General features: G+C 34.1%; 1 protein-coding gene and 1 long non-coding RNA gene across 3 annotated transcripts in view; both read left to right on the top strand.

Annotated features, from left to right (window-relative positions):
• Nucleotides 1-204: 204 nt before the first annotated feature.
• LOC128527397 (uncharacterized) lies at nt 205-12086 on the top strand. 2 transcript variants are annotated; one of them, XR_008360869.1, is made up of 5 exons: nt 205-394; nt 1714-1770; nt 1886-1943; nt 5031-5087; nt 9704-12086. It is a non-coding gene; the product is annotated as an uncharacterized LOC128527397 (long non-coding RNA). The 2 variants fall into 2 exon arrangements; XR_008360868.1 differs by having other exon boundaries at nt 206-394; nt 11829-12086.
• Nucleotides 12087-12579: 493 nt separating this feature from the next.
• Nucleotides 12580-22493, top strand: part of chd2 (chromodomain helicase DNA binding protein 2) — a 186769-nt gene continuing 176855 nt past the window's right edge. Inside the window, exon 1 of the mRNA XM_053499720.1 lies at nt 12580-13656. Within this exon, the coding sequence (XP_053355695.1) occupies nt 13595-13656 (62 nt within the window). The 5' untranslated portion in view covers nt 12580-13594. The remainder of the gene's footprint in view (nt 13657-22493) is intronic.

Here is a 22493-nt window from a genome sequence, read left to right as displayed (position 1 = left end):
GCCTCCTTGTGTGCTGTTTGCAATTTTAAAAAAATAAGAGTATGCTGACTTTGTGAAGCCAACACAAAACGGGTAACACACAATGTAACGAATTTCACATCTTTCACTCTTCATTGAAAAAGCAACTACGCAGTTGCTTCTTCTACCCAGAATGCCCCAGTAAGCGGAAGCTGTCATCCTGACGCTCTGATAGAATCTCCGCCCATTCTAACAGGATAACAACACAGGCTGAACGCGAGAAGAAGGACAACGGGGGAACCGAGCGACTGCAGTTGGAAATGGCGAGAAGACTGTGTTGTTTCGATATGTCCGTGATAAAATGCCACAAATTTTGCGAAAAAATATGTTATCTTTTTGTTCAGACGACAAAGCTGGGCATCGCACTTGGATCTTGGTAAGAATTTATTGCCTAGCGAAGTGTGCGATCGTCCTTAGATGAGTTTTAAGGTATTCCAATATGGTGGATCTGGAGAAGGTTTGCTGTTTTAAAGATGGCCATGATGTGGCCAGCGCAAAGTCATAAAATATATTCTAGTCGACTAAATGTATAATACTTGATGAAACTATGTGGTGTAATGCAAGAACAAAAACTTGTTGTGTTGTTAAGAAAGTAAAGAACATATAGGATATATCCGCGAAGAAAAAGAAATTTATTGACTGCGCATTTAAACCGCTTTGTCCTTGAAACGACGAACGACCTTGCCAGGATTATTATTACTGAATATAGAGGAAGGAAAAAAAAGGAAGATGATAATAATAATAATAATAATATATTTAAAAGTATTAAAATAATGCGGGCACTTTTATTTATTTATTGTTCTCATATTGGGATTAGCATTAAAAATGCTTTTTTTCTATGCCTTTCAGGACCAAGTTATTTAAGGATTTTTAATTATTCTGTTTTTGTTACCGTTTTTTTTCTTAACTTTAGATTGACTTTTGCAAATTAAAGTGTTTTTTTTTTTACTAGAAAAAAGGGATTTAATCATTATTAGTTAATTATTTATTGTGTATACCGTTATTTACTAAATTGATCAGCATTTGACTATTTAATTATGTGTAAGGAATTGGTAATGGTTTTTTTTTTTTTTTTCCCTTCAATTTTCTTCGATGTTAAATACCAGGGTGTTGGCTTTTAACCCTTTGTGGTACAGAAAACCACCATCTTGTTGAACAGTTTGAGTATTTTAAGCCTAAATTTTGTCATATTTGTGGTTGTATGTAGTTATGTTTTTAGTCTAAAATTTACTGACAATAAGTTTAAAGATGTATGTATGTATGTAAGTTCGTACAATACTTTTCTTTTATTCTTCTCATTATGAAATTGCATATAGACATCTAAGTTGTCATATCCCTGTTAATATTTTATTATTCCTTGTATTTTGCAGTCCATAGAATGTTTTTTTTAATCTGTTGGATTCAAATAATATATGAACACATGCATATGTTTTGGGGAGGTGTATGTGCATGTGGGGGGTAATTTTTATTTTTATTAACTGTGCTACCATATGTTACAGTATTGACCTGTAAACTTAACAGCCATACAGATTTTACTACTTACTATTTCATGCTGGTTTGATCAACATTGGTGCAATCTTTGGCAAACTTGTTTGAAAGTCTGTGCAAAAATTATAAAGAGTGTGAATGGCATCTTTGTTGTAGAACAGCTAAAATGCATATTGACAGCTAATTATTTGCAACTTTTCCATACAGGAATACATCATTGGTCAAAAGATGATGGAAGAATTCTTAGTTCCATACTATAATTATGTAAGTGTCCCCAAACTTTCCAAATTGTGTAAATTGTGGTTCTATTACTTTGTAAGCATTCAGGTAAACTATACTTTAGATAAAAGTGTTTTATACTTTTATTTTATGTTGAAAGGAATCTGTTCCACATTCATGCAAAGATGGAGGAAGAGAACAGAATCGCAGAATATGGTGTAAGTATTAACTTCATGATCAGTTTTCCAATGATAACGTTAAATTTGCTAAATATGGAATGTCATACCCAGTGGTTGAATAAAACAAGCTGCAGGAAATTGCATTATGCAAATTGACCTAAAATTATCAGAAATGTAGATGGCCAAGTTTTCTGCATTTTAGTCGACCCAATAAAACCTCTTGGGTTCTTATTAGTGTGTAATGACTTTTCTAAAGGAGTGCACATATGCCTCTGTAGAATTTACCACAGTCTAGAAATTACCACAGTTTATTTAAATAAAACTAAAATAATTAAAAGATCCAAGATTCAAAGAACTTTATTAATCCCAGAGGAAAATTCATTTGTCTTGGTTATACAGTTGCTTTTATTTAATTCATCAGGAAGAAAGGAAAAATTATATTAGACCAGATAAGGGAAAAAAATTGAAAGAAAAATAACAATAAATAGAAGTAAAATAGAATTAAATATAGCACACAGTAAGTTACATATTGCACTACAAATAATTAATATACTGATATAAATAATATGGGGTATGTGAATATAAAGTTTGAGGCTTCATGCCTGCTATATAACAGCAGTCTGTATAATAGATGTATCTAAAATTGTCGCCAATGCATTTATTGTTTTTACGACTTTTTATTCAGAAAGTTGCCAGTAGCATCCCCCAACAACCCCCCAACCACCAAAAAAATTAAATACAGCAATCTTTGTTACTGTGATCTGCCTTCCCAGCTCAAATCAATGAGATTGGTCATATACCACATGCTGTAAAGCAGTTGATGAATTTCAAAACAATAGAAGTTGAATTCAACAGTTATTAAAAATAAGTATTTAATTTGCACTAAATTCCATATTTTGTAATCAGCGTTAATTTTAATAATTATTTTCTTAAAAATAAATTCTAGACAGCTTTTGGAACTCAACTCGGTGCAATGTAGTCTGATGAACTTAGCTGGCTAGCTAAATGTTAGCGAATGTTAGTCAAGAAACAACTTTAACTGACGAAAACTAAATTTCAGTCATTATCAGATAATGCTAACTACGTTTTTTACACCCATGGCATCTCTGTGTGCAACACAGTTTAAATTAGGATGGCTAAATGGTTATGAAATAAGTTAGGTTTTTGGTCTGTATATGTTCTTAGGAATGATGCACGATTATATATTTCTTACAAAATTTGTGTCGTTATTGAAAAACTTGGAACCAGTAGTTTGGAATCTGTTTCATAGCATGAAAATTATATTCCTGGCAATTCCAAACCGTCAAAACGGTGTGAAGACAAAAATGCACATCCAGAATGTTTTCCTTAATTTTGATACCATGCATGTACATGAGTACCCTTTAAGTAGAAGTGAGTTATCTAAATAAGGTAACACTCTTCTGAGCGTGCTGGTAATTTTACCAAACCTATGTTTTTAATTAAACAAGGCAAACAAAATGATTACTTATTAATCAATATTATTTCAGGTTTTTTTTTATAGTTTATTTCTTTTTGTCTGAGTATTTGAGGTTTATATAAACATTTCTTTCTCTGGATCCCTGCATCCTATACTCAGTGTGCAGAAGCATGCCCTTTACTTACTTTGTCTTACTGATAGCCCCCACAGTGTAGATGAAGTAAAGTGCAAAAACTAAAATTCTAAATTAATGCTAAAATAATTTGGACAAACCCTTTACTTTTGTTTCACTCATTGGTGCTCTGTTTGAGGTAAAATGGCAACTTGTAATTCTCTGTCTATACTTGGTAAAACCCATGGAAAATGCACTCTAAAATTTTACTTTAATTTTGCTAACCTCAACATTGTTTATTACAAATGTTAGCTGACTAGCCTGTTTTAATGTTACTTGATGGTACATGACACTTGTTTATATTTACCACCACAGTCTTTCTTTAGAAAAATATTTCCTTTTTTATACGTTAGCTGGCTAGTTTGTGGACAGTTGTACTTGGTATTTTTTACTGGCCAGCTTTTTGTCACCATTGTCAGCAAGCTATCTGGTTGCTAAGCTCCCTCATTATTGTGCACTGTCGCTGCTTTACAGCAATTTTTAGGAAAAAAAGTTGCATGAATGTTTTTAGTTCACAGTTCTAGTAGCTGCTTTGGCTTGTTAATCTAAACATGTGCACGCACTTTGCACATTAAATTAGCAGAGGTGAGAAATGGCACTATTATAATTCAGATTTTCACATAAGGGCCCCTTAAACACAACAGTGGTTTTTATTTTATTTTATTTTTTTTACACTTATGTTTAGGGATGGGAATTGATAAGATTTTTACGATTCCAATTCCATTTTCGATTCTGCTTAACGATTTGATTCTTTATCGATTCCCTTATCGATTCTCATTTGGAAGAAAAGGGACAACAAATTGTTGATTAGCATCACCAATGAAAAAAATTATTAAATAATAAAATAAATATTCTTCTGCAAAATTAACAAAATACAACAAATTATTTTGTGGCAATTCTACAAGATTGTTCAACATTTTCTTATAGAAATTACAATTCTCCTTTTTAAAAGGATATATATGAACTCAAAAATAGAACTGTCAGCCAGTGACAAATACAATACAGTGTCAAATGCAACTGAACTGTGAGAACTGTTAGTCTGGAGCAGATCGAAAACGCAACATTCTCTTATAGTTATTGCATGCTGTGTGTGCAAATGTTTTAGCATGTTCCTCCCTTTGAGGAAATACCACTACGCTGCAAGTATTGCAAGTTGCCCTATTTTCATGTTTTTTGGTGAAATACAACCAGACTTTTGAGCGTTTGTTCTGCTTAGGCGCCATGCGTGCGTAAGTTACGCAATGCGCGTGATGACGTCATTCGTGCCCACTGGAATCGTTAAGGGAATCGTTCGCAAATTTTGCAAACGATTCCGAGGAATTGAAACACTGGGAACCGGTTCTCAACAAGAACCGGTTTTCGATTCCCATCCCTACTTATGTTACATGCAGGTATAAAGTTAAATTAATTATTGAGCCTATAATACATTGTCGTATTTGCAGATATGCAATCTAGTAACCGAATTGGATCAGCCTGACAGTCTCAATAGAGAATAATTACTATTTATTTTTCTTAGCATTTGCAGGATTGTGGACATTTGTCATTACTGTGATGGGGAAAAGAATACAGATTGGTAAGTCCATATTCTTGTTCTTGTCCTGCGGCTTGTTGTACCATAGACGGTAAGATTTTGCAAAGGGCAAGTAATAAGCACTGACCCTACCTTATTTATAGTAGACACATATGCATTCATTAAAAAATATATATATATATTTGAAATAAGTCAAAGCTATCGTGTGAGTTCTGGTACTTAAAATGTTCCAATTAGTCATAATATTAAAGTATAATTAGTATCTGGGTTTTTAATTAAACAGCTTAAGCTCAATGTAACAGTCACCCAGAGTTTACATTTAACAACCAACTATTGTTTCTATAATGTTACCAGCCAAAACTTTAGATGGTAAACTTCACACTTTCCCATTCAATGTTTTTTCTTTATTTTTTTTATTGTTTTCAACATTGTGTATCAATACTGAGGATCCTGGAGTTATAACATGACATTAATATTGAATTATGTGGTCAACAAAACATATTAATAACCCAGCATGAAGTAGCCTTAAACCTTTTGCGTTGATGACAGCTTTGTATACTCTTGGCATTTTCTTAGTCAGCCTCATGAGTTGCCTGGAATGGTTTCACAACAATCTTAAAGGCGTTCCCAGAGTAATTGTTGGCTGCTTTCTCTTCACAATCCGATCCAACTAAATCAACAGTATCAACAGCAACCAAAGGACAGTTTTCCATAGATCTAATGTTTGTTTCCTGGCCCAAGCAATTCTATCCTGCTTTAGTTATTCTTCTGAAGTAAATTTTTTTTGCTGCAATTCGCACAGTCTCTTCTGAACTGTAGATGTTGAAATATGTCTAACTTTAAGAAGCATTTATATGGGCTCTAATATTAGGTGCTGTAAATTGGCAGTTTTTAGGGTTGGTCATTCTCATAAACATAGCCTCTGTTGCAGAGGTAGCTGTTGGTCTTCCTTTTCTGGAACAGAGACAGTTTCATCATATTGTTTGGTGTTGGTGACTGTATTGGGAGATTTTGTCAAAGATTTTCTTAAATTGTTTTGAGATGTTTCAAATTAATAGGTTAATTTCGTTAAGTATTGATTGATGTATTTTCTCTTAACTGAATGTTTTTAGTTCATAAAATGGATTTATATGATAGATGTAGTAGCACTAATAGGGTTATTTACTCTGTACTCACCCTTTCTCTACACAAGACATCTGAAAGTCTAAATTATATTAAGAAGGCAAGAAATGTCACAAATTAACTCTTAACAAGGCACACTTGTGAAATGAAATCCAAGTTCTGGTGACTACCTTGTAAAACTGATGAGAGAATGCCATGAGTGTGCCAGCTGTTTGAACGATCTAAAATGTAAAACATGTTTACTTTTTTGTTTACTACATAATTCTAAACGTTTTTTTTCAAGTTTGGATGTTTTCAGTATTAATGTACAATGTTAAAGAATGATAAGAACAAAAAAACTTTCTGGTTTTTGTGTATATGGCTCGATTACTATTGTTTTTAATAAATTTTCTTTTAAAATAGTTTTTTTTACAATACTTGTCAGCAAAATTGACAGAATTTCTATAAGAGAAATCTTTTTATTAATTTAACAAAACAACATGAAATCAGTGATAGTTTACCACATTTCTAAATATAAACTCAAAGAAAAGCATTTGACGTTTAACCTGAAATCTATGCAGGAAATGGCCATTTCAAAACTTAACTTTGCATCACTTTGTTTTAAAAGTCTAGACTTGCATAAACAAACTGCTTACAACTTGCCAATGTGCTCGAAAAATGCTTTAGAACACTAGCTGCCATCTAAGTCTTGAACCAAGATGGTATTAGATGCATGCGCCGGCACGTGCTGTGGTGAGCCATATCGCTCTTAGTGTGCACACGGTACCTTTTTATTAGCTGTTTGTTTCAAGAATTGCTACACATCTGAAGATCAAGCCAGATATTTGAGGATCAAGTGTTGTATTCCATCATTTGCTGACAAAATGCATTGCGATTTATTGAAGCACTCTATGGAAGTCGACATATTTACATACGTATATATAATATGTGTGTCATATATTTATATTTATATATTTATATTTATATATATATATATATATATATATATATATACATACACACACACACACACACACACAGAGGGGCCCAAAAATGTATACACACTTCCACATGAAAAAGAATTATGCAATCACATGGCATGGTACCCCCCCCCCCCAGTATAGCCACTGTTGGTGGTTTTCTACAGTAAAAAAATTGAAGCGTCATGCAGAGCAATCCCTGTGGACAATATCCCTATCATACACATCCTTTAGTGTATGTCATACACATAATAGCATCAATGATGTGACTATTTACATTGAGGAAATGTTATACTACGGATTGCTGCCATAATTCAATTTGAGTTTTAAAAAAAGGACACCGAACTGTTAAAGGGTGTATACATTTTTGGACTTGTATACACAGACACCTACATATTCTTTGTACATACATTTGTACATTCGTACATGTACATGAAGGCAATAATGCTTTATTAAATTGCAGTGTTGCTTCACCAGTGGATTAAAGACCACTAAATACTTACAGTTGAGAATAGAAATATTTAATCTCATTTTCCCACATCCACACATTTCATGGAGTGATTCTATTACAACGTCAACATTCTGTCATATCAGAACAATTGATTAAAGACAAAATTATTTCAGCTTTAAGTTCACTGGTCACAAGATTACGTAGACCAAGTTGACTGTGTCTTTAAACAGTTCAACACTTTAGAAGAAGTAATAACCTTTAGAAAATTATAATTGGGCAATGTGGGATTTAAATGGAAACACCCCAGTGCCATTGGTACTAAAGACTGCCACATGTTCTTTTGTGGAATGAAATGAATGTGTCCAAGCAGACATACTGATAGGGAAATACGGCAAAGCAAAAATAATCTTGCGAATAACGTGCAAGCAATTACAAGGCAATGCCACCAAATAATTGCAAAGTTTTTATATAGATATAGTTGAACCGCTAACAGGAATAAATGTCTTTTTTGATTATCTTTTAAAAAGACTTCTTATTGACGTAAATTAGATACTCTAACATAAAATGTGTGGTTGTGTAATTAAACATCTTTAGCTTACATGTATGCAAGCTTATGCAAGTCTCGATTTTAGTAGTGGGCGTCCATTTTTATTTTAAGACTTAAGACCTGCGTTTACATTGATTTTAAAATTCAGTAAAGATTTTTAGGTGTATTCTGGAAATCAATAGTATCTCAGTACTAATCACTTAAAAAAAAAAAAAAGAAAAAACTAACTAATGTGTTATTTTAAACATGTTAACCTTTAAATAGGAAACCAATTAAGATATTGAAAAATATTTTAATGTTACTTCAAATGTTTTTGCCTTCTTTGCATTAAGCTTCTGTTTTATTCAGGAAATATAATGGTACTATTACATAAGTGACTATTGGCATTCATGACCAAAAACACTTGTACATTTCTTTTAATAAGAGAATTTCGACCATGGCCTTGAGATATTTGACATAACCAAATTGTAATACCAAAACAAAAAATGGCAGTGATGTTTCACAATAATATAAAGAACCGACAATTTGCATAAATTACATTATGCAATAACTAGGGTACTTATTCTAATCACCTTTTGGGTACATAGTACCAGTAAGAATTAAGAAAATACTTTTATTCCTGTTAATTAAACCAACTATTGGTTGCCAGCTCTGCCAGTCGCAGTTAGTTAGTTCTGCCAGTTGCAGAAGGATATGTGTTGGCAGAGCAAAGTAGCTGCATTACATGAACAAATCATAATCTGTTGATAACTGTCGTATAAAAGCAGTATCTAATCCGGCTAAACTCTCGTGCCTATCCTTAATTTGCAGCTGTACTATATCCAGCAGTACAGCACTCTCTTTCATGTGATATTGCTTAATTATAGTAGGCCATTATAATGTGCTAAGATTATTGTAATGCATTTATAGAATAAATGTAATTTGGAAGCTACAGTGGTCATTTACTGTAAAGAGCAAGAGAAGTGTAGTATGTATTAAGGTGGAAATTGCTATTTGCTGCTGTTATTGCATTTTCTTAAATCAAATAGTTAGCATGAGTTAAAATTAAAATACATTCAAATAAATTATGAAATGTCATTTATAATCTTATTTACTGGATGTAATAAATTGCTGCATATATATAAAATGCAGTATTTTTTATGTATTTATTTAATTTATGTGTAAAATGTTAGAATTATAGTTGTGATTTTATTTTAGCTTTCATTTTTTTCATTACATTCCAAGTAGGTCAAAAGTTTACTTGGAAGTCTAATAATTTTCCCTTTAAAATGTTTGAGTCAAACTTTTAAGGTACTTTTACAGGCTTCTTACAATAAGTTGCTGTTATTTTAACCCCTCAATCCTTACAGTACTGGTGTAACTTAGTCAGGTTTGTAGGCCTCCTTGCATGCACATGCACAGTTCTGCTGTTTTTTGATTGGATTGAATACTTTTTTCCTTTTTCCAAAACTTTGGAGATATATGGGGGTCATTGTTTATTGGTAGGACCAATTTGTGATCAACTTTTTGTTGTGTTGAGATATTGCTTCAATATATCCACATAATCTTTCTTCTTCTTGATGCCATGTTTGTGCAACAGGCCTTCCTAGAGCAAAGCACACCAAAATGATGCTGTCACCCATTGCTTCAAAGTTGAGTGTTCTTCAGCTTGCAAGCCTCTCTCTTTTTTTTTTTTTTTTTTTTCCTCTTGATAACATCGGCCATTATGACCACAATGGATGTTTTATCAAATAAGAGGACATTTCTCTAAAAATGAAAGCTCTTTGTCCCGATGTACAGTTTCATGCTGTAGTCTGGCATCTTTTTGGGGTGGTTTTCTAGCAGTAGTTTCTTTCTCACCAAGCTGCCTTTCAGGTTATGTTTATATCAGTCTTGTTTTACTGAGGATATAAATACTTTTGTCCCTGTTGCATCCAGTGTCTTTACGAGCTTATTTGCCTTTGTTCTAAGATTTATTTAACCTTTTTGTAGCAAGGTATGCATGTCCTTCCTTAACAATATGATGGCTATGTGGTGGTATATAATGGTGTAGTATTTGCTATAGATAAACTTGGTAACTTTTCGGAAATTTGGAAATTGTTGCCAAAAATGATTACCCACACTTGTGGAAGTCCACAATTTGTTTTCCGGAGATATTGGGTGATTTCTTTTCATTTTCCCATGTCCCGTGTCAACAGAATTACTTCTCAGAGTTCTGAGGCATCCCTTAAAATGCATCCACCGGTATATCCCCAGTTTATTGAAATTCTGTTGGTTAGCCTTTCAGAGACTTTTAAATTTATGGAAGTATTTTCTAGAATTTTTCAAGTTATTAAAATGCCTAGTCATCTGAGTGCATATGCATTTTTGGCCCACTGTAGTTGGGATATAGTGAATTTTCCATGATCCATCGATAAACAGTTGTGAGGAAAAATTTTGCCATGCATAAAGTAGATGTCCTGGCGCATTTTCCAAACACATAGTTTAACATGAAATCTTTGGAGTGGTTACCTTTTTTTTTTTTTTTTTTTATGACTTCAAACAGTGGGAAATTTACTTCAACTGTGCATGTACTCTCTTATTCACACAGTGCATTTTAATGTAGTAATAGTTATTCTTTCACCATTTCATTTAAAATGTGAAACCCATATATTCTAGATTCATTAAACACAAAGTGAAATTTGTTTTTAATTTTGATAATTGCGACTGACAGCATCTCAAAATATTAGTCTTTCATTTTAAGTGAGTAATATTCATATAGTATAAATATTGGTCTACTTCATTACATTTATATGGAAAACTGCTGTCTTGACAGTTGTTCTGAAGATGATCATTGATGCTCTCCACAGGGAGGGAAAGCCATAGTGCTTTATTGAAGCATAGTTATGAACAGGTGATTGAAAGAGAACAGTGTGGTGGAAAAACGTGCAGAAGCAACAGGTGGCCTTAAAATTGTCGAGCAAAGTTGATTGTGAAGCTCTCCAAGTTCTTTAAAGAGTGGATTGAGGCTGGAGTCAGTGCATTAAGAGACATCATGCATAGACATCTTTAGGGAATGTACTAAAAGTGTTGCATTCCTAGTAGCAAGCCACTCCTGAACCAGAGGAATCTTGCCTAGGCTAAGGAGAAAAGAAGTGGAGCATTGCTTAGTGGTCCGAAGCCATCTTTTCTGATAATTGTAATATTTAGAGCACTTCATGCTTCTGTTCGCTGATTAATTTTATGGAGATAAGTTTCTTTTCCATTTCTTTAGCACCTGCCCACACTAGCAAAACTACCACTAACTGGTTTGCTGACCATGATCATATTGTGCTCACTTGACATGAACCGGAACAGGTGTTGAGAAACACTTGACTCAACAATATACATAACTCTTATATCAAAGCAACCTGGTCTCCATGCCATGTTGCATTAATGCTGTAATTCATGCCAAAAGATCCCCAACAGAGTATTAAGGGCATAAATGGACATAATTTACAGATGTTTTTTTAAAGGAGTTTTGGATTTTCATGAGCTGTAAGCTCATCGAAATTGTTTTAAATGCTTGAAATGTTTCCCTTTACATGTAATAAATCCACAATATGACTTACTTTTTTTAAAATTCATTATGAAAGAATATATTTAGTGATGATAAACTAGATGCATTGTATATATGTATAGCTTTATGTGGATAGATACATTTTGGTTTTTACATGTTTTCCCTTCTCCTTTTTGATTTCATTAAGACCCCCTACTGGACAAACAAGTGAAGACTCCAGCTTTATCAGGAAGATGACGGCTATTTTTTTTTTTCTTTTTTGACTTTATGTAACTTTGGATTGCAGTTGTATTCTGCTGAAAAATGTGTCTAAATACAACACAACCCCATGTTTGATGTTTTTATTTGAGCTGATGTTTGTTTGTATAAATATTCTAAGTTGAATATATATTTATATACACGTGTGTGTTTTTTACTTAAATAAAAAATATTGATTTTTGAAAGATATTGATTTTTCTCTCATTAATTCACTTTCAATGCTTTAGCATGGATTCACAAGTTAAACATGAACGATGCCTGTATTGTATACCCACAACCCTCTTGCATATTTATGGTTTAAAATAATTGCATTTATACTAACTCAAAACTCTTATTAACTTGCCTAAACGATTCCAATATAGTTCCAGTCATTTTGCATTTATCCCATGGGCTGAAATTCAGTACTGAATTGTGGTTGTGCAAATATATAAAGATTTATGGTACAAACGTTTGAATGTTATGCTTAAGTCTTTTAAAACATTTTAGTAAATCGTGAGGTGTTCTAAAATGGTGTCCTCCACAATCCAAAGCTCTAAAATGGCTCCCAATATTTCATTTCCTGTCTAAGCAGGAAGTGATGGCGTCCTGAAATTATTCTATCCCCCTGAAAACACAAAGTAGTAGACTTTAAGTTTACTCATTATATACTTCTACATTCGATGTCCTTGTTTTGAGTTAGTACAAAGGGTTAAATCTTAATAAACCGAAGTCATATTTTATATAAAATTAAAGGGGTGGGCCCTTTGGTACATCACCTGAGTCTGGGCTAAATCGAGAGACCGTCAATCAAAGGCTAAAGCCTGTGCGAGCTGGGAAGGAGCTTTAGATGGCGGATGAGCCTTGGGAAGGGGAGCCCGTAGAGCTCGTCGACAGCGCTTCTCACTCAACTTTGAACTTCAGCGCTCCTTTTCGGGCTTTTATTTTAAGACCGATAAATTTGTGTTGTATCTTCACGTGGAAGTGTCGTCGCATTGTTTGTGCGCTTTTATTTCGTTGAGAAAATATGTGCCGCTTTAGCGTAGTCGTTTTCTTTGCCTCGCGCTGGCAGCCATGGTTGTCCTCCATTTTTAGTGCGCTGCGCGCGGCTCTTTAGAAACTCCGCTCTCCATTCAAAAGGCCACTGTTGCTTTTCTAACACGTATTTTTCCCGTTATAAATAGTATTTCGAATTATATTGTTATTCGGATCTGTCGAGATTTGCGAGATTTTTTCCCCCTGTTGTCGGAGTAATACGTTCGATATTTTTTTTATTCCGGTTGTGGATGTTGCTGCTCCCTATATGTATTTCCCTACCTGTCTGTGGAACTATGTGTACGTTCCGGATTTTTTTACGATTGGATGTATTTTGACTTTTTAAAATGTTTTCAGTCGTTCTTTGTCCTGATGACGCAGTAAGAATTTATGCATGTGGGATCTATTGCATTAAAAGTCTGGACACGTTAGTTGCTTGTGACACCAAGCTATTATTATTTAATTCCTAGTTTTTATCTCATAGTATTAACATATTGAATTAGTCTTTTCGGCAAACGTGTAAAAGGTGCTCATTTTCCTTTTACGAGGCAACGGGGGACTTTTTGCAGTCCTGAAAGCAAAAGCAGGACTGATCGAACTTACATGATGGTCCCCCCCCCTCTCAACTTTTGACAGTTTAATACTTAGAGCAAAGATCATCGTTAGCAATTAAACATTATAACCATGTTGAAGAGCAAGGACAAAAAGGAAGGAAACGACGCTTCGACTCAAAGCAATGCCTCGAGGTATGATTCAGACTATTTTCGTTATATTTTCTTTACATTTTGTCCATGTTGTTTACCTTGATTGGCATGGTTAACTACACCTGTGCACTGATTTTTTGCTCCAGTTTTTAAAGAAATGGCATGATTTCACATGATGACCTTGGCATTAGTTGAATGGCCACACCCTGATTTTAAGAGGCATTTATAATGGTGAATCCTATCTGTTTAGGCCTGTATACAGGGTCAATATATCCAGACACCAGTATATACGTTTTTCTTCAGCCAGATCACAAGGTTTCATTTTTCATCTAATTTTTAGCAACTTTTGTGCCATGACCTTGGCTGAATACTTTGCACTGCATTGCACCATTTACACTATTTGAACAATTTATAATCTTAATGTGTCATTTGTTTAATAATGAGCCTACCTATATTGCCCACCATGGGCAATATAGGTATTTTTTTTTTGGGCTCAACATAACTTGGAACAAAATTGACCAAAACATGCACTGGAAGTAACACATGGTGCACATATTTGTGCAGTATAATATTTGACATATTTTTATATACTAATATAGCAATATATTTTATTCACAACAGTGTGATTCTGTGCATCATTATGAAATTCTTTGTCTTAAAGAAAAAAAAGGGTGATTTGATGAAGCTTTCTGTAAGGTTTTATACTTTTGAGTAGATGTGTCTTGGAGACCTACTATCTTTGTCAGACTCATGTATGTTTTGTAAAGATTTTGTCATTATTTCTGAATAGCTGATAGTTAATTACATTTTCAATAACTCTTTTAATAACATGCACTTGTTTTCTGAATATGCAACAACCATGGATCAAGCAGTGTGTGTTTAGTCAATGAGGTTTTTGATTTTAAATTTCCAATACTAGTACAGGGGAGATACATTAGGTACTACAGTGTCTTTGTTCTGGTCTTATGGTAGTGGGATCACTATGTGAATATGTTGTAGGGTAATTCAAATAGCCTACAGATATTGGAACATAATGGTATTAAATTCTTAATTTAATTTTCCTGTTAAACCTAAAATTATTACTGAATATTTTTTTACTCTGTAACGGTGACTTAACATTCTTGATATTTTGCATAACCAACATTGTAGACTTTTTCTAAGCTAGCATATCAGTGGTTATGGTTTAATAATAAATGTCTATATAGATTGGGAGTATAATGTTTATGGTGCCATCCGGCCATATGAGTTCAAGTTTTGTTAGTTAAAAGTTTTAGTTTGCTGTTTTAAACATTGAAAAAAAAATCTTCATCCCAGTCAAGTTAAATATTTTACTTTTGGTTGGAAAAAGTGAAAGACACGTTGTGTTATGCACACTAGATGGTACATTGTTACTATACACGTCCCTACCTGCCTGCCTATTTATTTTTCTATCTATATTTTTGTAAGTTGCATTTTAAGTTATTCCTAAAGAAGAATTCATATTTCTTCATATTTATTATTCATTCCAAATATGACTACATACATTTTTTTACACAGTATCCACATCATCAGAATGTTACTATCTCTTAACTATCAAGAGAGCAATTGGATGAGTGTTTGACCTTCAGCAAGGTGAGCAGTAGTAAGGTCTTGGTAGCCATTTTCTTAGAATATTTAAAATCAGAATCTAGCACTGCGTTTTTAAAATATAATAATTGGATTATTCCTAAGTGTAGTATGAAGGTTGGTTACAGATGACTGGATAGTACACATTATTTAAATGGTATTAAATGGCTAAACTCCTTGAGCATTGCAAAATGGCTCTAGGTTTGTGCTGCATAGCTCAATGTGAATTGCACAGCATTACATAAAAGGTGCATGGAACTCCAGGAAGAGAAACTAGGAAGTGCTTGCTAGGGTGGAAGTTCATTTTGCTGAATTGTGATTGGTCCTTTCACAGCTAGCAACAAGGCAGCCACTCATGATTGAGAGGGGTTAAGACTGCCCCCCCTCCCCCTCCTGACATCACACACCATAAAAGGACAGTCTGGCTTTGTCCCTGCTTTGTCAGCAGCTGCAGTCCTTTCTGTAGAGACACACTTGGGCAGATATTTTTACCTATAACAGTAAAATAATTGACCATGCTTTATTTAGCATTGTATGATCCTTATCATTATACGTTGTAGGTGTTGGTCATTTATAAAATATATAATAGTTAATATATGTGATATTGTTCAATATAACAATAACATTATGAAGCTCCTTCACTATTATCAAATGTTTAATATCTCAATACTGATTAAGTGTTCCCCAAAGGATTTGATTCTGCTTGTGGGTAAGTGTAGGTAGCTTGTCCACTCCTTGACTTCTTAAGTTAATAATTACATTGTCCTAAAATGATTGAATATATTTTTTTTTAATTAGAGAGTATCTAAATAATTGAACAATAACAGTTAAGGTAATTAAGTTAGCAATTCAAACGATTGCCTTTTACCTTGCACTAGCCTGCTTACAGCTTATTAATTGTCAACAAGTGACACTTGCTGAGGAAGTCGCTGTGCAATAGTAGGGCATAATTAAGATAGCGAGCATGAACATAATATTGGCATTCTCTATTTTCAAGGTAAATTTTACATAAATTAACTGGTTTTATAAGGAAATATGGCCACAACCATATTTATTATATAATCTTGCTAGACTAGTAAACATTACAAAATGAGTCCTTAGCTTGGAGTTTTTTTTTTTTTTCTACTTTGCCTGCGATGTGCAATTTTTAATTATCATTTTTATATTTTGAGATGAGTTGCTAAAATGGACATTGATCAGATCAAATGGACAGATTATCTGGATCTCAGGTTTAGCCTACGTGTTTAGATTTTAACAAAACTTAAAGCATATCACCAAGAAAAATCCTGGACTGGCACAGCTGGAGTTCAGACCTTGAACCCAACAGGTATCTTTGGAGAGAGCTAAAAAATGGCTGTGCCAATGCCGCAGAGCTTCAACGATTGTTAATAAAAATGTAAGGAACTTTTAAACAGGTCTGCATAGCTTTTAGTACCATTCACAAGATGACCTGAGGCTGTTGTTGCTGCCAAAGGTGCTATAACAAAATGCTAAATGATGGGTCTGCATACTTGTCTTATAATAGATTCAAATATATTTACACAAGTGAAAAACATTACTTCTCTGTATATATACATAGAAATAGGAATCACCAGTAAAAATCTGATACATCACAATACAGTACCTAGGTGCTAATTCATGTAATATGGCGATTCTGTAGGTATCACAATTTTAGAAATATTCTGATTTGATATATTTTTCCAGTTTTGTTAATTTTAAGACCATTTTCCTTTAAAATAATAATAAAAAAAAAGTTGTCAGAACTTTAACATTTTATACCTTAGCTGTATACATGCAGCTTCACAATTTAATTGAACATGTAATTTACTGTAGCCTACTCCTTATATTACTTTTATTTATTAATTTTGTTCATCTTCTTTATCGCTTGTCCTGTACAGGGTCACAGGGACCCTGGAGCTTATCCCAGGAGACTTTAGGCATGAGGCAGGGTACACCTTGTACGGAGTGCCAATTCATTGCAGGGTGTACACACGTTGCCCCAATGCCCTAATAATTTCAAGGCAATGGTTTTCTGTGCCATTTTCTTATGGTGCCTTGGTGCTATATTGGTGAAATAAAACCACCAACCACTACTTCTGGCTTCTTGGGTGGTATGCACTTGGACTGCCACAACTCATTGCCAATACTTTATGTACACACATGCTTGGCACAGGGTCTAATTTGCATGTTGTGAAACTTTATTACTTGCGTTCTTAACTTAAATAGATTAAAGGTCCTTATTGTTTGTATTCTGTTTTTTTTTTATTTTAAATACTGTTTCTCTAGCTTTTTTTTTTTATTCCAATGATTATTCGGCGCCCTTCACATTTATCGGCACCCCTGCTTAAGATGTGTTCTTAGGCTTCTGATCAGTTAATTTTTTTTATTTATTGCAGAAGCATAATCAAACTGACAATTTTAGACAAATTAAGTGATTTAAAAAAAAGTGAAAAATATAACTAAACAAATATTATTTTGTAAAATAACCTGTTTAATTATTGGCACCCCTAGCAATTCCTGTAAAAATAAATGTAATTGGAGCATGTTTGTAATTTTTGCTGTAGTTTTTAAAGTTGATCAGAGTATCTAGAAACCTTTAATTAGTAATTACTGTACATTCATGACATGTTTGTGGTATATTTTAACCTGATAAAATGTTTCTTTAAAATAAATAAATTACCCTTACAGGAATTCATGTTATGTTGGGCTTCATTTAATAGTGGCAATGTGTGAGCAGCAGCACAAATTAAATCTATAACTAAAACCTGGAAAGTTCATATTTATAAAATTGGAATATAAATAATATTGAAATTTATTCTATTTAAGTTTTTTTTCCACTACAGTTTTCTTCCAGTTTTAAAAAAATATACACACACTTTAATTGGAAAAGTTCCTGGAAGGTCGCAGCCAGTTTTATTTATTTTGTATTTATTTTAAATCACACACACTGTATCTCTCCATCCACAAGCACAGTTATGTCATCAATGGTGTTTTATAAATCACTGAATCTATCAACACCATTCGTCCTAAAAGACCTGCTAAAAATAGGAGCTTAGACTATTTTTGACATAAATTAATTAGGACATTACCATGTTACTTATAATAGCAATACAAGACTAAAAAAAAAAGTATTAAAAAAATTATGCTTGTAATTTCACCAGGAATGTTAAAGAAGTGGCTTTCCTTGCCAAGACTATTTTTAATGTAAGCTCATATGACCATTCATGCTCGGGGCACTGTCTGATTTGAGAATGAAAACAATACATAATAAACCCTTATTATGTAAGGGGTACTCTTTAAAAAAAAAATGCTAAAGCTGAGCTGGACAGATTTTCTGCACTTCAAGTAAAGCAGATCGGTTAGATAGATGGGCGAGATGCCAGAGTTCACACCCAGAAAAAAAATCATTGACTATTATTTATTGACGTTGTTTATTTTACTAAAATAAATCACGTTTGTAACGTAATTGATTCCACTTGTTTAGTTCAACCAAAATACACTACTTTTTTGCCATTTCTTTTTTTTACTTGCGTGTTTTACTTGCTGGAAATTGTTTTTCATTTTAATACATTAGTAACTGAATAGTTTACAGTTGCAAAAAAAAAAGTCTGTGAACCCGTTGGGATAAGATGGAGTTTTGCATGAATTGGTCAAAAAATGTGCTCTGATCTTCATCTAGGTCACAATGATAGAACAACACAGTCTGCTTAAAATACTACACATTTTGTTTTAATTCAAAGCAGCCCCAAACCATGATGCTCCCTCCGCCATGTTTTACATGGTGGGGATGAGGTTTTGATGTTGGTGTGCTGGTTTCAATCTTTAGCTAGGATTCTTCTTTACCTCATTGAGCATTCTGCGCTGTGCTATTGCAGTCATCTTTACAGGATGACCACGCCTAGGACAGCTTTCAGCAACACATGTCACACTGATTGGACTCAAGGTTGGCTCACTACTGGCTCCAATTAGGTCTTGGAGAATCATTAGGCTAGGAGTTCACGTATTTTTTCCACCCTGCACTGTGAATGTTTACATGTTATGTTCAATAAAAAGATGAAAACATAATGTTTGTGTAGAATTTTTTTAAGCAGACTGTTTTTTTATTGTTGTGACTTGGATGATCAGAGCACATTTTATGACAAATTCATGCAAAACTCCACGTAATCCCAAAGGATTCTAATAGTTTTTCTTGCAACTGTACAACATAAAAGTAGTAGGCTCTTAAGTGGCATGTCTCTATTTATTATTTGTGTGTGCACAGCCCACTTCCAGGTTGATTCAGAAGTGATTTCTCTCTGTCTTAATTTCAAAGACTTGATACTTGATTTAAAATATTGATTAATTCCCCAAACAAATAACTAACAGCTGAACCCACACATTTGATTTGTTGTATTTTTGTAGTAGTAGTGTTTATCCTGCTGACCATTTGGGAACAACCAAGTTCCTTAAAATGTGTTACGTACATGTTAATAAGCAATATTTGAAATTAAACAAACCACCACTTCATTGAGAAATTAATAAACATAGTATATAGATATAAAATGTATCGGACATTATAAAAAAAACATAACATTTCCATTAAGGAGTGTTGCGATAACTTTGTGTAAGCATTTGAAGACAAAATACAAGGCATGACAACAAAGGTGTGCATAACTGCGTTTAAGATGTCCATCACATCAAAGAGATAACATTCAATATAATAAATACTAATTCTATACAGTGGAACTTTGGATTAGGAGTATAATTTGTTCCGGAAGCAGGCTCGTATTCCAAAACACTTGGAAAAAAAACACCAAATTTAATTTTCCTATAGGAAATAATGGAAACTCAAATTATTCGTTCCACAGCCCAAAAAATACATAAAAATAATTAACACAAAATATTAAGTAAAAAAAATAAAAATTAACCTGCACTTTACTTAAAAATAAATCCCGACAGATACGCGTTTCCATTTATGCGCGCAGGCGCTGTGTGTGTGAAGCCCCTCCCGTTCCGAGAGTGTATGAACCAGTGTCAAATTGCGCGCGCACACCCATAAGAGAGGCTGTGGGAGAAAAATTATTTTTTACCTTTTAATGAGACTTTCTTACAAAGTAAACCTTTCTTCTTTCTTTTTTGAATTTCCCATAAACACACAATAACGGAAAGAAGTTTTGTCTGAACAATTTGCAAAGAACATCGCTAATGAAAGTAACTGATGGAATAACTGCTGTAACGTAAAACAAATAAATGAACCAACACTTTACCTTTGCAAAGAATCGCGACAGAGCAGTGTTTCTGGGAAGAGCACGTCTTGCGGAACACTCGTAAGTTCAAGGTTTCACTGTGTGTGTGTCTGTATGTCTGTGTGTGTGTGTATACATATTTTTATATATATATATATATATATATATATATATATATATATATATATACACACACACACACACACACACTCACCTAAAGGATTGATTATTAGGAAAACCATACTAATACGGTGTTTGACCCCCTTTCGCCTTCAGAACTGCCTTAATTTTACGTGGCATTGATTAAACAAGGTGCTGAAAGCATTCTGTAGAAATGTTGGTCCATATCGATAGGATAGCATCTTGCAGTTGATGATTTGCACGAAGCTCCCGTTCCACCACATCCCAAAGATGCTCTATTGGGTTGAGATCTGGTGACTGTAGGGGCCATTTTAGTATAGTGAACTCATTGTCATGTTCAAGAAACCAATTTGAAATGATACGAGCTTTGTGACATGGTGCATTATCCTGCTGGAAGTAGCCATCAGAGGATGGGTCATAAAGGGATGGACATGGTCAGAAACAATGCTCAGGTAGCCCGTGGCATTTAAACGATGCCCAGTTGGCACTAAGGGGTCTAAAGTGTGCCAAGAAAACATCCCCCACACCATTACACCACCACCACCAGCCTGCACAAGGCATGATGGATCCATGTTCTCATTCTGTTTACGCCAAATTCTGACTCTGCCATTGGAATATCTCAACAGAAATCGAGACTCATCAGACCAGGCAACATTTTTCCACTCTTCAGATGTCCAATTTTGGTGAGCTTGTGCAAAGTGTAGCCTCTTTTTCCTATTTGTAGTGGAGATGAGTGGTACCCGGTGGGGTCTTCTGCTGTTTTAGCCCATCCGTCTCAAGGTTGTGCGTGTTGTGGCTTCACAAATGCTTTGATGCATACCTCGGTTGTATCGAGTGGTTATTTTAGTCAAAGTTGCTCTTCTACCAGCTTGATCAGTCGGCCCATTCTCCTCTGACCTCTAGCATCGACAAGGCATTTTCGCCCACAGGACTGGGGTGGGCGATATGGAAAAAATATATCACGATTTTTTTCTGGGGAAATCACGATTCACGATTTTTATCCCGATTCTTTTTCAAGTTGTTTTTTTAAGACTATTTTGCAAATTACAAAGGTACAATACAACCAAACTAATGTCCCCATATAAAAATACAGTGGTATGAAAAACTATTTGCCCCCTTCCTGATTTCTTATTCTTTTGCATGTTTGTCACACTTAAATGTTTCTGCTCATCAAAAACCGTTAACTATTAGTCAAAGATAACATAATTGAACACAAAATGCAGTTTTTAAATGAAGGTTTACGTTATTAAGGGAAAAAAGAAACTCCAAATTTACATGGCCCTGTGTGAAAAAGTGATTGCCCCCTTGTTAAAAAATAACTTAAGTGTGGTTTATCACATCTGAGTTCAATTTCTGTAGTCACCCCCAGGCCTGATTACTGCCACACCTGTTTCAATCAAGAAATCACTTAAATAGGAGCTACCTGACACAGAGAAGTAGACCAAAAGCACCTCAAAAGCTAGACATCATGCCAAGATCCAAAGAAATTCAGGAACAAATGAGAACAAAAGTAATTGAGATCTATCAGTCTGGTAAAGGTTATAAAGCCATTCCTAAATCTTTGGGACTCCAGCGAACCACAGTGAGAGCCATTATCCACAAATGGCAAAAACATGGAACAGTGGTGAACCTTCCCAGGAGTACTCGGCCGACCAAAATTACCCCAAGAGCGCAGAGACAACTCATCCGAGAGGCCACAAAAGACCCCAGGACAACATCTAAAGAACTGCAGGCCTCACTTGCCTCAATTAAGGTCGGTGTTCACGACTTAACCATAAGAAAGAGACTGGGCAAAAACGGCCTGCGTGGCAGATTTCCAAGGTGCAAACCACTTTTAAGCAAAAAGAACATTAAGGCTCGTCTCAATTTTGCTAAAAAACATCTCAATGATTGCCAAGACATTTGGGA

Source organism: Clarias gariepinus, chromosome 7 (genome assembly GCF_024256425.1).
Source record: "Clarias gariepinus isolate MV-2021 ecotype Netherlands chromosome 7, CGAR_prim_01v2, whole genome shotgun sequence".
Lineage (NCBI taxonomy): Eukaryota > Metazoa > Chordata > Actinopteri > Siluriformes > Clariidae > Clarias > Clarias gariepinus.
Note: the sequence above shows the minus strand (reverse complement) of the source record. Positions and strands in the feature narration are given on the sequence as shown.